Genomic DNA, 16,072 nt, shown 5'->3' with positions numbered 1-16,072 from the left:
CTAAAATAAAATTAATTAAAGCACATATACAGAAACCTAAATAAAACCCCCATAGTTTGCTCAAACCTAGGGTTTAAATAAACCATCGTGACCTATTCGACATCACAAACATCCCCAAATTAAAAAAAAATATTTGGACGGCTCACACTCCCCCACGCACCGTCAAGGGCACAGCTAGACGCGCAGGCCAGTGCCTGACGTCCATCAAGAATATTCCAAGGAATATTTTGTTAAAAGCTAACAGAAGTTAACGACATTACCTGATGCCGTCATGAATATTCCGTCACCTTCTCCGATTGCCCTTGCTGTCCGCCGCCGTCTGTAACTCGATTTTTCGCTAGATTTCTGGAAAATTTTCAAATTCACTATTCTCCTTCATTTCTCAATCATTTTTTACGTACTTTATATGGATTCGAAGCTAGTGAAGAGTAGAATCGCGTTATACTTGTTTGGAGTCCAAAAAGTGGACGGAGGTCGCCTGAAAAAACCTCGAAAGTTCCGGCCAAAAGTGAACTCTTCGAAACTTGGTCGTTTCACGTCGACCTTCTTCCAAAGCAAGCCTAAGGCCCTTAAAATTTAATGTAGAAGCTTTCCCAAATTTCAAAACATCCTAACTTGTTTGAAAACACGTCGAACTCAGTGTGCCTGAATTCGGACCTCACAAGTTAACGAGTCAAAACTCGTCTAAACCAGGTTTCAAGAGCATGGTTGTGATTATGAAGATGAGAGGAGCATAATGGTGTGGTTCTTGGGTTCGATCCGAGAGCTTTGAAGCTCGTTTGAGGGTTTTGCAGAGAAATAGAGTATACAGGAGAGAGAGAAAGAAGAGAGAGAGAAAATCCCTTTTTATGATTCTGATTGGTGGACAGAAATGAGGGAGAAATGGGATTGGTGAGAGAGTGAAATAATGGAGGAGGGTGCACAGGATGGCTAAAAGGGTAGATAGGGATAGATTTTTAGATTTTCTACTGAAAAGAATATCGAAAATCTATCCGGAATAGTATTTTCGTATTGATAAAATTTACGTACACTCGTAACAATGTGTACCATTTAAATGCGATAACGAGAAATAAAATAAAAGCTATAAGAATACATCCACGTCACTCGCCATTAAGGGCATAACAGTCAATATACATACTCGGGGAGAAATTATATAGGAAAATTAGGGATGGGTCGTCACACAATTTGTTAGGATATATTGATATGCAATGATTTTAAATTAATGCATTTTTTTCCATTAATCTCCCCCTTCAAATTTGCATAGAATTAAATGTCTACATTAAAATTGTAATTAGGGGTATTTTAGGCATCTAAAAAATACAAAATGTGTAAAGGCAAACAAAATTGATGAATTTACTTATGTGGAGCCTAGTCATTGGGTTTTATTTAGATAAAAAGACAATATTGGGTTTTATGTAAAGAAACTTGAGTTTCAGAGGCTAAAGTCATATTTTCAGTTTTTTTTTTTTCATTTTTTATTGAGACCCTCTCCTGCCCCATGTCTATCTTCTCCATTCTTTTCATTTTTATCGTGAACCTCTGTCCTACCCCATCTCTTTTCCTTACCCCATAGCCACAGCCTTTCCAATCACCACCAGTTGCCTCCCTTTGTTCTCTCTCCCACCTCTACAAATTCCTTTCTCTTCATCTGTTGTTGATTTTGTAAATGTTTAATTTTGATCGCCACTGATACACCAGATCGAGTTCGGGATGCATCAAAGTGATTTTAGTCGTTGCCGACGAATGATCAAAATTGAAATTCCAAAATCCTCATCTTCTTCCCTTCTAATTTTGGTCATGAAACCATAATCCCACAGGCCATGAAACCTGCTAAATCTTCCTTTGATAGAGAGAGCAAAGACAGAGGTTGAAGGAAGAAGGAGATAAGGGTATATTGGGCAAAAAAAGTTGATTCCAGATGAATGCTTTCTTTGGAGTCCGAATACCACCTATTGTTCGGTAGTCCGATTCCGGAAAAATCAGTAACCTGATTCCCCATTTTAGATGGGCCCTATCGACACTTTCATTCCGCCTGTGTTGGTAAACACCGGAATCCCTTGAAAGTAGTGCAATTCCCATTCCCTTCCTTCTATTCCCGTTACGTAAACATGCCATAAGTGATTTGGTTGCAAAGAATATTTGACTGGAGAACCTAATAATACTTCCACGATCTTGTTATTTTCTTTGTTACATTGGAAGGCATATCGAACTATGAATCCGTCAGAATCCTAACGAATTGTCAGTCTTCTCTCGCCACTTGAATAATTATCAACTCTCAAGGGTTACCTACATTGTTCTGTATTCCCAAACAAACGCAATTACTTGTGTGTTAAGAGTTCATCTAACCAAAATTAAATAAAAATCTTAAACCCAAAGCATCCAAATCTTCCGAACAAAATATAGCTTAATATTATTTGAAAAAAGGCTGGCATTTGTTACACCAGTTTACAAAATAAAGGCATTCATGCACGATATAGTAGTACATTCATATCCCACCATTACATTAAGTTACCCTAATCCATGGTCTCGAAGTTGTCTGAGATTCATTGGATAAATTATTTTTGTGTCTCCATCGAGCAATTTTTTGGCGATTATAAGGTTGGCAGCATCACTTGGATGGTAGGGATCCCAGAAAACATGCATCAACCGATCCTCGCAGAGACTGGATTGTGGACCACATGGAATTATACCTGCGTATTGGCCACCATTTCCACAGCATGCTACACTTGCTGTTGTAAATCCTGCATATATATCCATCAAATTAATCAACTTTCACCAAACATCATCTAATGATATCATTAATATTAGAGAAAATTGCAACATTGACAGAAGTTCTAACGGAGTTACTCAAAATGACCATGCTTCACATTGTGACACAGACCAATACTCACGAATTAATAGTTTAGGAAACTGAAGCCCCAATTGGATCAAATTTCAGGGACCAATGCTCCATCATGATATTAAGACATTTTTTTATCAATTAATTAAACTAACAGTAGGCTATTAATGTCCCTTTATTGTTGTGAGAGATTTTTCAGTATGACTGGTATACAGGATGATACACCACGTGTTACTATACAAATTATGGGATATGTGTTTTAAAAAGTTAATAATTTTAAAAATAAAATTTCCCACCACTTATATAGAAACACGTAATATACCAGTCGTGTTCCGGTCACAATGAAAAATTTCTTATTGTTGTATAGCGTTTCAACTAATATCAAAGAAACCAAGATTTATACTCCTCAGTTCTTCAAACATTAATATCAAGTTCAGGCCCTCTGATGCAAAAGTCTGCAGAATGATCATGCAGGTGAATATTAATGCATGGCAATTATATAGCTAAATGGTAGGGCAAAAATTCTACTAAGCTTCGGGATATCTTATATACATGGATTTTTAGCTGATACATCTTGGTCATTAGATCTTTGATTAGTAAAAAACCTTGATGTATAAAATACCCGGAGCTTCGGGATATCATATCATGTCAACCATATATGCTGGTGAAGACTCAGTCCAACAATAAAACATTTTCATGGAAGTTATTGATTAATATACTACATTTGAAATTAGTTTTAATTTTCTTCTCGGCATACTCATGATTATATATGTGTATGTACGCGCGAGATAATAGTAATTTGGGCTTACCATATTTTTCATAATTCGTAATGACGTCCATCACTAGATCATACACGTTTGCATAAACAAATGTTGAACCTGGAAGGTTCTTATTCAGTTCAGCAAGCAAGCCCTTCAACCGGCCATTGTACTGAAGAGCTAGCTTATTTGGCAACTCCACACACTGGTCTGGATTCAGTTGATTTATGGTCTTTTGGTATGGTATGCAGCCAATAGGTCCAACGCTTCCAATCACAAATTTTCGAGCATCCAATTGATAAAGTCTCTGCACAAAGCAATTTCAATAACCGTGATTAAGAACCCAATTAATCAAGAAAAATAGTAGTGGATTAACTTAAATATGCATGTACAGATGCAGGTTAGGTAACAAAAGTGTGACCGCCTGTTTACACCAGATTTGAATATCCCTTCCAGTAAATTATAATAGGTTAGAATATCCTATAAAACTTTAAATATAACTATATATATACGTACAGTAAGTTGGACTCTGAAGTGAGAGATCAAATCATCAATAAAAGCGTCTGGGCTCTGAGAAATTCTTGTTCCAATGGAGAGGACTGGTAGGAGATAATTGTTCAAAAAGTCATTGGACCCAGCTGTGATTGAAAAAATGGATCTTTTCATAATGTACTCTTTTGCCTTTGATGGGCCCAATACCTTGTCAATCTGCTTCCTTGTCTGGTTGAAAAAATCGACTTGGATATCCATTCCCACCCTATTAATCTGCAATGATTTATGAATAAATCGTTTGTATTTTACATAAAACATCTGTTAAGTAAGTACATACGATTAAACTTGAAAAAAAAAAAAAGAAAAAAAAAGGGGAAATCCACAGAGGAATGTGAGCTAGCTAATTACAAATATTCTTCCTGTTGCATTCAAAATCCCTGCTCCTCCTGATGCATAATTCACCCCAACCAATAGGGCTTTTCCTGTGGCATTTGGTGACAAATATGGGAGTGCATAGTTTGGTTGCCCCAATTCTTCTCCTGCATAAACAAAATAACACACCCAAAGTTAAAAACTATTTCACAACGTTGGAAAATGTCATCGCTCGATCACTTCCTTTTCCACTAAGTGATTGATTAGTATCTCAAGTTTATATAATCTTCTACAGTCGATAAAAAATAATACATCATGTTATACACCCCTTTTTTCTCATGCGATGAACAAGATAGAAACAGAAGAGTATACAACATCAGATATGTAAATTTTTCTGGTACGCACGCGAGACTGGATTATATTGGGGAAGAGGTTATTACCAACTATATCACCAATGGTTCTACCATTGGTAAACCTTCCGGTAGGTTTTCCTCCAGATGCTTTCAAATCGATCCCGTTTGGAACCATATTCGCCTTGGACAACGTTGGTAAATAATTATTGTTTCCAGCATCAACCAGAGAATCACCAAAAATAAAAGAAGCTCCTAACCCTTGACCTTGATCAGCAGCATTTCCCAAATAACTCTGATTAAAAACGAGCAAAAGAACAAACCCGCAGGCCGCAGTGCAAGAATTATACTCCATGGCCATGCAGTTTTGATGCTTCACAGAGTTGATGATATGAAAACCAAAGTTCTAAAAACTACGTATATATGCAGCAGCTTCTTGTTCACGAGAGAAGCTAAAGGAAGCCATTGGTGAAAACTTGTAAGATTTAGATTGTTTTAATTTTCCAGCCGCTGCTGCATTTGGTGTGACCTTTTTTTAAGAGATAAAGTCCTGCCAGTCTATGAACACGTATTTTGATGAGGGTAGTTGATCAAGATTGGTGGGATTTTCTCAACGTGTTAAGAACTTTTTGGGTTGCTTCTGCAGCCATGCAAATAATGACTCACTCACGTCACAGAGGAGCATCTTATAGGTTATGTTTGGTAGGAGCTGAACTATTATTGCTATTTAATTTATAGATTTAATTATCCATCCGCATGCACTGAGTCACTATGTCAGACTGTAAACCAGATTTGATTAATCTATATATTGGAAAATTTAGACCCAAAACCTACCTTTTGACCAAAGAAAAAAAAAAAGAACCCAAACGTATCCTCACTCACCTTCAGTCCTATGATCATTATACATCTGTCACGTGTCATTTCAATTAATTTTGGTTAACTTTCATATTAAATATTATTTTTTTAATTTAAAAAAAATAATCAAAATTAAGTGAAATGATACGTAATAGATAATTAAGTGTATAATAAATATATACCATAATTTATTGTGATGAACAAAAATACTCCCACTACGTAATTATATAGAAGTTGTTCACGATAGTGTTCTGTCCAAGTTGTCCACGATAGTGTTCTGTCCAATAAAATTTGGGAGAGATGGCTGACAATTGACAACATTTCTAATTTCGAGAACAAAATTGAACTTTCTTTTATTTTTGGGTCAGAAAAGTAATTGCCCAAGGAAACTGCACTTAACAAAAGCCCAAATGAAACGCGAAAACAAAGAGCTGCCCATACCAAAACAAAAATTTTAATCTGATTTTTTTTTAGGAAAACTAATGAAAAGGGCTTGAAAACTTTGAGTTTTAATGATAAAGACAAAATAAAGGGTAAAGTGAATAGTACCAGGATTGACTTTTTAATGTAAAAATGTGGTTTTTCGTTAAAATGAACAGTACCAGGAGCTTTTCGTTAAAGTTCCTTTTTTTTTTGTCAAAAAGTAAACTTTATTAGATACGAATAGAAACGTTTACATCTTCCGCTAAAATATTAAATAAAAACTTCAGATCCAAGGCATCCCACTGGAAAATACCTCGATGTGAGGCAACATATGACGCATTAACATGAGCAGCGACATTTCCATTCCTCTTCACTAACATAAACCTCACCCTAGCTGAGTTACCAACAATCCAATATCATAAATAAAACATTCCAAAGTAGCATCAATTGCATATTCCTTATTGATCATTCGAATAAGCATTAGGGAGTCGGATTCAGCCTCCACAATTTGACAACCACTCTCAATACATGTCTGAATTTACCCTCCATAACTTAGGGCCTTTTGTCCCGAAAAGATGGTGGATTTATTTAATTTTTTTTGTTTTCATAATGCAGAGACTCAAATGTAAGATTTATTTTGAGTTTTGAAATTTAAGTCTTTGCGTAAGAGGAGAAAATCTTGGACTCAAAATCTTATATTATAACCAAAATTTGGGTCTCTCTTTGCCTTAAAGCCCATAAATAATTTTAAGTCTCATGTGCATTAGAGATACCTTGCCAAATATTTGGACTCAAATATAAGATTTGAGTTTTCGCAGTGGAAATGCTCTTAATTTTTATTTAGAATAACAAAAATCTGGTTAATATGTCATTTAGTATTATGGTCTAGTAGTATTCCTCTTCACTTGTAAGTGAGAGGTTTTAGGTTCAGTTCTCGTCAAAAGTGAATTTGAACCAAATTATTGCTAACCCATTATAAGACTAAGCCCACTCATTCCCCATTAGCGTAGATAATATCGTTTGTTCAAAAAAAAAAAACTTGTTAATACAACATAATATATCGAGTGATATGTACAATGAAATAAAATCATTAATTAACATGATAAGTATCTCAATAAAAGACGTATGTGGGATATATCTTAGCCTATTAAGAAAGCCAAGTAAAGTGTAGTGCTCGAGAACTCATGATCTGCATGATATGGTAGTAACCATGTATTGGCATGCGACCAGGAACTCAAACCTCATAGTTGAAACTTTTAAGACCTTGAATCCAAGATTCGAGAATCGAGATCCATCCATACTACAAGGGATTCCCGTGGTTTCAGAATCTAAGATTCAGCAGTTGTTAGATGTTGCATGTTCAAGTGAGCACATTAAATTGTGGATTTATTAATTTTTTCAAATGTTGCTATTTGGACTCTAAAAGGTCATCATACGCTCTTTATTAGTGCTAGAAAAATAAAAGAGGGTTCACAAAAAAAGAAAAATAAAAGAGAGAAGTACACGATGATTTTTCAGACAAAAGCATCTATTCCTTATTTAGGTACAAATCAAACCAAATGTAGATGGGAAATAAAAAATGTAAGGACCGTATTGATAAACGTTTTAGTTTTCAAATAAAAAAAAATTATTGTTTGGTATTAAACTTGGAAATGAAACTTCTTTTGGAGTCAAAATATGAATTAAGGTAAAAAAAAAAGTGCATGTTACAAAGAGTTTATAGCATTTTGACAGATGAAGCTTGAATTAGGTCAGCGACTGGCAATAAGAGTCGAGAAACCGAGTCTAGTAACAAAACTTAAATTAGTTACCTAAAACTTATTACTAACCGATTTTCATTTTTTGGTAACCAATTCAAGTTTTAAATAACATTAAATATTAAAAATTAACAACGAAATTTGAAAACAAAAAGATAATCAAATTAATCATATAATCCCCATTAACCAATAAAGAAGATGAGATTTCACGTGCAAAAAAATGGAAATAGAAAAATATAAATCCCGGGCTTCCCCCCTCAAATGGAAATTGAAAAGTTGCGCCCCCCTAGTCTCTCTCCCTTGCTGCAAATAAGGGAAAATCCACAATTCGGGCTCAAAATTCGACCGTTGGAAGCGCAGGATTCAAATCACCCACTGCCACTTAGAATCCAAGAGAGAGATATAAATTCAAATCACCCACACCCACACCCACACCCACAGAGACTCGTCAGATTCCGAGAGAGAGAGAGAGAGAGAGAGAGAGAGAGAGAGAGAGAGAGAGTTCACAATGCCTACTCTGGGAAAGAAGACCGTTGCCCTGGAATCCTCAGCAAACCCTAACCCTAGAAGCAACAATGAGCACCTCCAAACCCCCAAGTCTTTGTACGAGCAGTCCAGAGAAGATCGAATCAGAGAAAACCGCGAAAGAATGCAAAAGCTCGGCATCGTTGACATCTCTCTTCAGCTCAAATCTAACATTCACTCGAAGAGATCAACAGCAAAGAGCTACTCCAACCGCTGTACGACGCCGTCTGGGCCCCCTTCCATTCGGACGCTAGGACCCACTCGTCGTTCTTCTAGGTAATATTTCCATTCCCCCTCTGTTAATTTCTTGGATTGTAAACGTTTGTCCTTAGAAATTAGAACATTTAAACAAATGGTCGCTGAATATGGTGTATTTTAGACTGTTTCTGGCTTTGAATGTTTGATGGGTTTTCAAATTTTAACAAATTACACACATTTTTGCTTTAAAGAATGAATCTTTAATCGACCGGGCTTGTGATTCTGGTGGGTTTGAAGCTGTTTCTGATTGTGAATGCTTTTTAGTACTTGATTTTGGAGAATGTGGTCAGTTGCTTTTGCTCCAAACTTTTACTGGAGGTAATTTGTTTTGCTTTCTCTGTGATTTGGTTTATGGGTTTAGATTGAAGAATGCTACACCAGTGAGCTACGCGGAGGTGCATGTGTCGAAGAAGGATGACGCTTCGTACATGAAGGGTATTATGCTGGAGGAGGGTGAAAGGCCGGAGATTTACACGGAGGAGCATGAGAAGCTGTTAGGCAACACTGATAAGACCTGGACTCTGTTTGTGGATGGTTATGGAAAAGATGGAAAACGGATTTATGACCCGGTTAGAGGAAAGACTTGCCATCAATGCAGGTATACCCTTTGCTGCCAAAATGTAGCCTTATGTAAAACTGAATGACCTTTAAAGGCGGAGAGAATGATAAGCTTAGGAAAAAATAAATAGAGAGAGAGAAATAAGTGTTTTGGATATTTAAAAGATGATTAATTAGAGTGGAGGACAAGGTTTTATGAATATGGAGTATTATAGTGACAGTACTAATGAACGCCGTCCACCCCCAATAATTTCGGTATCATTTTTTGCTATATATTGTGTCTTGGAAAGTGTTGTCATATAGGTCTTTCTGGATTAGTGCCCTTTGGCTTAATACATTTGCACGGATTGAATTTCATTTTTTAACAGGCAGAAAACTCTGGGTCATCATACTCAATGTAACCAATGCAACAGGCTCCAAGGACAGTTTTGTGGTGATTGTTTGTACATGAGGTAAACTGTATAGTCTTAAAAATGTCTTCTCTGCCATACCATCTACTGTCACTCTCTCAGTTTGGTACCATTGCGTTATAAACATTAGGCAGATTGGTGTGATGTTGCAAAGTGGTTAATAACCGTAGAATCCTAGAATGCTCCTCTGGGGCACTTGCTTTGATTGTCAAACTTTACAACCTGCTTATTTTGACAACCGGGTTCCCTCTTATGCTGTCCCTAATTTGAAGTTGATATGTAGACTCCATTTTTTCCTTTTATGTGAATTGTGATATTTTTTTCTTTTATGTGAATTGCGACATGCTGACCTCTGTGATGCTTGTCTTACAAACGTTATATCAATTTCCTTGCATTTTATGGGAATGGAACAAGCTGGGTGGAGCTTAGGCTGTAGTGGCATGATTTTTAATTTTGTCAACTATACATAGAGAAGTTCCTTATAATACTACGATTGCAGACTGGCGAATTCCAATGAAGGTCAATTTTAAATGTTATAGTTTTGATGATTAATATATTGCATAGTCATTCCTCTCAAAGCCCCAAAAGGAAAGGAAAATAGTGGCTGGTTAACAAAATTTCGTCAGTTGAACTTCACACGTCTCGTAAGGTTTGCCTCACATATGTTGTACACGGTTGGCTTGTATGAATTATCCTTTATGCTTCGTAAGAAGGCTACCTAACCTCCTTTTGTAGTGGTTGACGCATATGTATTAAAGTGTTAATCCAATGTTCATACTTATTTATCTATTGGGAGCAGATATGGGGAACATGTAATTGAAGCCAATCAGAATCCAGATTGGATTTGCCCTGTCTGCCGTGGAATCTGCAACTGTAGTTTTTGTCGGACGAAAAAAGGGTGGCCTCCTACTGGCATCCTCTACAAGAAGGTTCCTTTCAAAACCATGGCACATTTTTATTTTTTTTTAATTTCTCTCTTTTGCCCCCCTGGCGTTTATTGGAGCTAGGATTTATTTTGTCTTCCAGATATCGCAACTAGGTTTCAAATCAGTTGCACACTATCTCATTCACACCCAACGGGGACAGACAAATTCAGGAGAAAATCTGGAAACCACCAATCCAGTTTCTGCAAAGAGGTCATTGCAATTCCCAGATGTAGATGCATCATGTGAAGAAATTGTCAAGGACGACAATGATATTGGAGCAATAAAACCTCTGGTTGGGCAAGAAAGAGATGACGAGTTTAAGACTGAGAAGGAGAATGAAATCAAGAGCAGCACAAATCTAGATATTAACAACCAAACTTCTGCTGAGAGGGTATTGTCCTTTTCAGATATGGTACAGCAGTCTGAAAATTTTGGATTGTCTGAGGTCGACCACAAGGTTGGTGACCACCTTGGATTGTCAAAGCTTCAATCTGAAAGTGGCAGAGATGATCGTCAAGGTGAGAAAGAGAATACAATGCCCTTGATGGATATGAAACTTGGTGATAGCAGTAATGCATTGGAAACTAGCTCAAAGTCTAAAATGAAGCCTGCTCTGGATATTGAACCGAGCACTGATAGTATTGGTGGAAGACTGAGGCAGAGACGCAGGAAAGGAAACAAGCTTAGTGATGATGAATTACAAGAGGCAAAAGTGGAAATTCTAGATAACAGTCCTGCATTGGGCCCAAGATCAAAGCTCAGGAAGAAGCATGTTCTTGCTGAACCAAGTCCAGACAGCATTGGTGGAAGATTGAGGCAGAGGCGTAAGGTCAACGCGTAAGGGCCGCAGCCATGATGTTCAAAACTAGCAATTACGACATTTTGTGGATGCAAACACTCTTGGTGTCAGTCTAGGTAGCTGAGAGAGTATTGCTGCGAGACTCTAATCTGTATGATTTGTTTCGGCAAGGATTGAGTCGGGTATTTTGGTTAGTGTGACAGAATTGCGTGTGTTGCAAGAAACCATGCTTTTGTGTATGTTAGTGACAGTGGTTTCCAACTTTCGAATTCTGTAAGACCTGTTTTGTTATGAACCAGTAAATTGTAGGTCATGACATTTGAGACAGTTTTAATTTAATGAGCTCCATTCACCACATAGTGGCAATTGTTACTTTGCTTCCCTCATTTATCGAATTACATGGTATTTACGACACTGATATGGAAATTTCTGCTAATTCTAAATAGTAATTAAAAATTCAGCTTGGCACGTAAAAAGCTCGTTTTCTATTAATAGTGGACCATTATTTTAGAGACCGGATGTATAAAACTCGTGTCAATGCCATAGAATAAGGTTTGGTCCTATTCATGGGGATTCTATAAAAATTTCATTCGAAAAACAGTAAGTTCGACAGAATTGGTTTTTTTTTTTTTGGAGATTGGATGTAGTTACTAATTCATGATCTAGCATGTACAGAATGAAAACTTCTCTTGATTCTACGAGAATGTTTATGAACGCCATTCATTTGTTCGATGGAAGTTTTATTTTCTAAGATTGTATCCTAATTTTAGGCATAATTCTTTTTTTGATGATCGACTCAATCTCTGATAAAAAAATTATACCTTGATTATATTTCATCTCTTCAGCAACTTTAGTAATGAGCAAGGACCAAAATATCGGCGAATTTTCGTTTTTTTTTTAGTTACCGATATTTTAATGGTTATCCAATGAGTTTTCATCAAAATATCGCGATATTATATTAGCTATAACTATAATATCGCGATATAAAATTCAAAAATATTTGAAAATTTTTAAAAAATCTCAATTTTGAGCATAGAGGGATTCGAACCCTCCCATTTGACTCCTTAACGCCTTAACCACCATATCACTTATGTTTTTGTGATAATATGCTAAAATATATATATATATATATATATATATATATATGGTTTTGTTTTGAATTCTTTTTACAAGAAACAAATTTGAACATATTCCAAATTTTTTGTAGTATTATATTTTAAATTGTGTCAATTAATTACTTAGTCAATGGCATGTGGTTTTTAATTTTTCTATTTTTTATTTGGTCACTTACATGGTAGGGCTGGAAAAAATTCCCGAAAATCCCAAACCAAATCGAAAAAATCCCAAACCCAAACTGAAAAATCCCAAACCAAAACCATCCCGAAAAATACTGAAATTTTCGATATGGGATTGGTTTCCAAATCCCATTTGTTTGGTAATCCCGAAATCCCGAAAAATACCGAAGTATTTGGTTTCCTATTGACTTTTGGGTTTTGGTTCTTGAAAACCATTGCCATGGTTGCTGACTACTCTTCACAATACACTTACTCTACACATAGAGATGATGAAGATAGTGAAAATTTTGAACTTCATAGGAATTCTATGTGGTACTAAGACACTCATGTATCTTACCATGCAATGTATAAAGTGTAAAATATTGTACTAATTCATTATATATAAATTATTATGGTGTATTTAAACTTCTTTCATTAATTACTACATATTTTCTACATTCACAATGTTTGCCAGCTCACTATATAATCAACTTAAATCAGTTAAATCCCTCATGTAATGCATTTCCTTCCAATGTTTTGTGACAAACTAATAGATAATTGACTAAATAAACATCCTGCAAAGTTTCAATAAAAATTTCCAAGTTTTTCTTACAATTTCCGTGGTTTTTATTCAATTTTTATCGATATCGATAATATCCTGACATTTCCATCGATATTTCCATATTTTTGAACTACCGATATTTCCGATATCATCAATATTTTATACCTTGGTAATGAGCATAATGACCTTATTGTTTTGATGGAGAAGAACCTACGATTAGCTTGGCTTTTAATTGACAACACCCATTATTAAGAAGATGATCTCATTTCCACTTGAGAGATTCTACTGTGTACTCAGGAGTACATTCCCTCTCTTCATCCTTCTCATAAGTGGTCACGTTTTGAAAAGAGATAAATAAAGGGAATATACTTTTAATTACACTCAAAATTTTGACTTTCTTCTAGCTTTTTCCCCCCTCTGCCTCTATTCAAGTTGGGCACAATAGGTTCTAAGTAGACCATGGAGTTGAGCCTTGCTGGCTTTAGAAAGCACTTTAATGCTACAAAGCTCAAAAGGAAAAAGTCAAATGCTTATCAAGTGGAAAAGTGGAATGTAGATGTAATTATCAGATTCATTGGATACTAAGCCAACTTTAGGCAAAATTAATCTTTCCACATGATAGATATCAAACTCCACGTGATAGTTTTAAGTATGAATTTCCATTTGGGAGCTATTAGTTCCCATTTCAACAATGTCATCTTGCTCTCAAAGTATGTACATGTACAAAGGATCGGAAAAGACCATCATCAACTGGTCCAATGGTTGGAGATAAATGTTAAGCTTGTATTCTATTTGGCAAGTCCTGAATTCGACTCCTGACATTTGTGTATCACATGATGATGCCTAGAGGGAGGCTGAAATGTCTTTGTATGTCTTCTCGGCCCTCGGAAGACGAAAGGGTGGACTGTCATGATGAGGCTACTAGCTGGTTCTCTTTTTCAAATTAAAAAAAAATAAAGGATTGAAAAGAAAAAAAACTTGGTGTGGTGCTTAATTACCTTTTTAAAGTGCAAAATTATCATTTTGATTTTCCTAATACAAGCTTGAAATGAATTTTCGGAATTTAAAGTATACAAAGCACTAAACCAAAAGCTCTAACTAGCCATCAGTTAGTTTATGACAGTGTGTTCGATACCTTACACATAAATTCGAATCTCCCTCTTATATAAATTAAAGAAGAAGAGAGGAAAATAAGCTTTTAATGCACAAGTACAAGAACATTGAAGCAAGACATGAAGAGAATCCAAAACCTAAAAAAGGGATGAGGGGTTGAAAATATCCCACGTAAATATACATGCAAAAGCATTCATATGAAAAAAAGAAAGGGTTGTACTATCCACACATCCCATTTCACTTCTCACACATCTCTTGATTTTCTTCAATTCATTTGATCCGACGGTCGAAAATTAAAAAGATGTATGAGAAGTAAAATAGGATGTGTAGATATCACTCCCTAAAAGAAAAGGAGATCATCCTTTTTACTCATTACTTGCAAGTAAAGATCCTAGCTAATCCCACTTTTGGCAAAGTTGGTGTTCTTGTGCTTTGAGGCACATCATTTTGCACTTACTTAGTTGGGCATTATCTAAAGCACTTTAACCCTTTCTTCTTTTTGTAGGAAGCATGCAGAAAAACATCGAGGGAAAATTAGTTATTAGTTTATTTTTTGTTTATGGTTTTTTTGTGGGACAAGGATATTAGAATTTTACATATCCTTTAAGGGTTAGGATTTAGGGTTTATGAGAGTTTTCTATATCCTTTAAGGATTATGATTTTGCTTTAGTTTTCACTATATATAATAGAGCTTGTAATTTAGTTTGAGAATAAGTTAGTCACAATGTAGTCTCTTAGGGTTTTGTAGCTGTTTTGGCATTCTCAGTTTGTTTAATAATATTCTTATTATTTTGTTAATCTTGTTCGTTGCGCACTCTGATATTCAACTTGGTATTAGAGCAGGTTTGATCCTTCGGGATTTAATCTGCTTCGGGTTGGTATCTGTTTGCTTGTTTCCGTTGTCGTTCGTGTTCAGATTGTTAGTTGGTATTGATTGTTTGCAAGAAGAAAAAAATTGTTCGTTCGTTTTTTGTCCCGTGACTCTGCTTCTACACCTTTGAACGCCGCAGCCTGTAGGAGTATCCGCAAGTCTGTATTGCTGCAAAGGAAAAAAGAGGAAAAAGTAGAATGGAATGAAAAAAGAAGGAAAAAAAGGGGAGTAAAAAAAAAACAAGGGAAGAAACAAGAAAAAATTGGTTGCTTGTTTGAGGCCCATGCGGGCAAAGAGAAAAAAAAAAGTTTGGTTGGATTTTTTGTTTGTTTGTTCGGAAGTTGGCGTTGGCATCGGTATTGGCATCGGCATCGGTATCGGCATCGGCATTGTTATTGGCATCGGCATCGGCATCGACATTGGTATTGGTATTGGCACTGACATTGGCATTGGTATTGGCACTAGCACTGAAATTTGGAGTCTTGCATCCGCATCTACTTGGTGGCAAACTCATGACGTGTACCGCCATGAGTTTGACGGGGGGTGTTGGAAAATTAGTTATTAGTTTATTTTTTGTTTATGGTTTTCTTGTGGGACAAGGGCATTAGAATTTTCCATATCCTTTAAGGGTTAGGATTTAGGGTTTATTAGAGTTTTCTATATCCTTTAAGGATTATGATTTTGCTTTAGTTTTCACCATATATAATAGAGCTTGTAATTTAGTTTGAGAATAAGTTAGTCACAATGTAGTCTCTTAGGGTTTTGTAGCCATTTTGACATTCTCAGTTTGTTTAATAATATTCTTATTATTTTGTTAATCTTGTTCGTTGCGCACTCTGATATTCAATTATATATTCGAGCAATATGGTATTATTTGGCACGTAGTTTCTTGACAACTATCAATGTTAATGAGAAATATTTTAGGGAATT

At 35.8% G+C, this 16,072-nt stretch overlaps 2 protein-coding genes across 2 annotated transcripts; one reads left to right on the top strand and one right to left on the bottom strand.

Moving 5' to 3' along the window:
- Positions 1–2,386: 2,386 nt before the first annotated feature.
- LOC114821779 (GDSL esterase/lipase At2g23540-like) lies at positions 2,387–5,217 on the bottom strand. Its single transcript, XM_029095114.2, has 5 exons — positions 4,902–5,217; positions 4,498–4,628; positions 4,114–4,362; positions 3,649–3,904; positions 2,387–2,741 (listed from the first exon to the last, which is right to left on the bottom strand). The coding sequence occupies exons 1-5, from the start codon at positions 5,170–5,172 to the stop codon at positions 2,509–2,511; spliced, it is 1,140 nt and encodes a 379-aa protein (XP_028950947.2). The 5' UTR covers positions 5,173–5,217; the 3' UTR covers positions 2,387–2,508.
- Positions 5,218–8,109: 2,892 nt separating this feature from the next.
- On the top strand, positions 8,110–11,688 carry LOC114819140 (uncharacterized). The gene is made up of 5 exons (XM_029094843.2): positions 8,110–8,647; positions 8,991–9,227; positions 9,556–9,639; positions 10,397–10,526; positions 10,624–11,688. The coding sequence occupies exons 1-5, from the start codon at positions 8,355–8,357 to the stop codon at positions 11,362–11,364; spliced, it is 1,485 nt and encodes a 494-aa protein (XP_028950676.2). The 5' UTR covers positions 8,110–8,354; the 3' UTR covers positions 11,365–11,688.
- Positions 11,689–16,072: the final 4,384 nt, after the last annotated feature.

The sequence above is a fragment of the Malus domestica genome, chromosome 15 (assembly GCF_042453785.1).
Source record: "Malus domestica chromosome 15, GDT2T_hap1".
Lineage (NCBI taxonomy): Eukaryota > Viridiplantae > Streptophyta > Magnoliopsida > Rosales > Rosaceae > Malus > Malus domestica.
The sequence above is the reverse complement of the archived record's forward strand: the minus strand, read 5'-3'. Positions and strand labels throughout refer to the sequence as shown.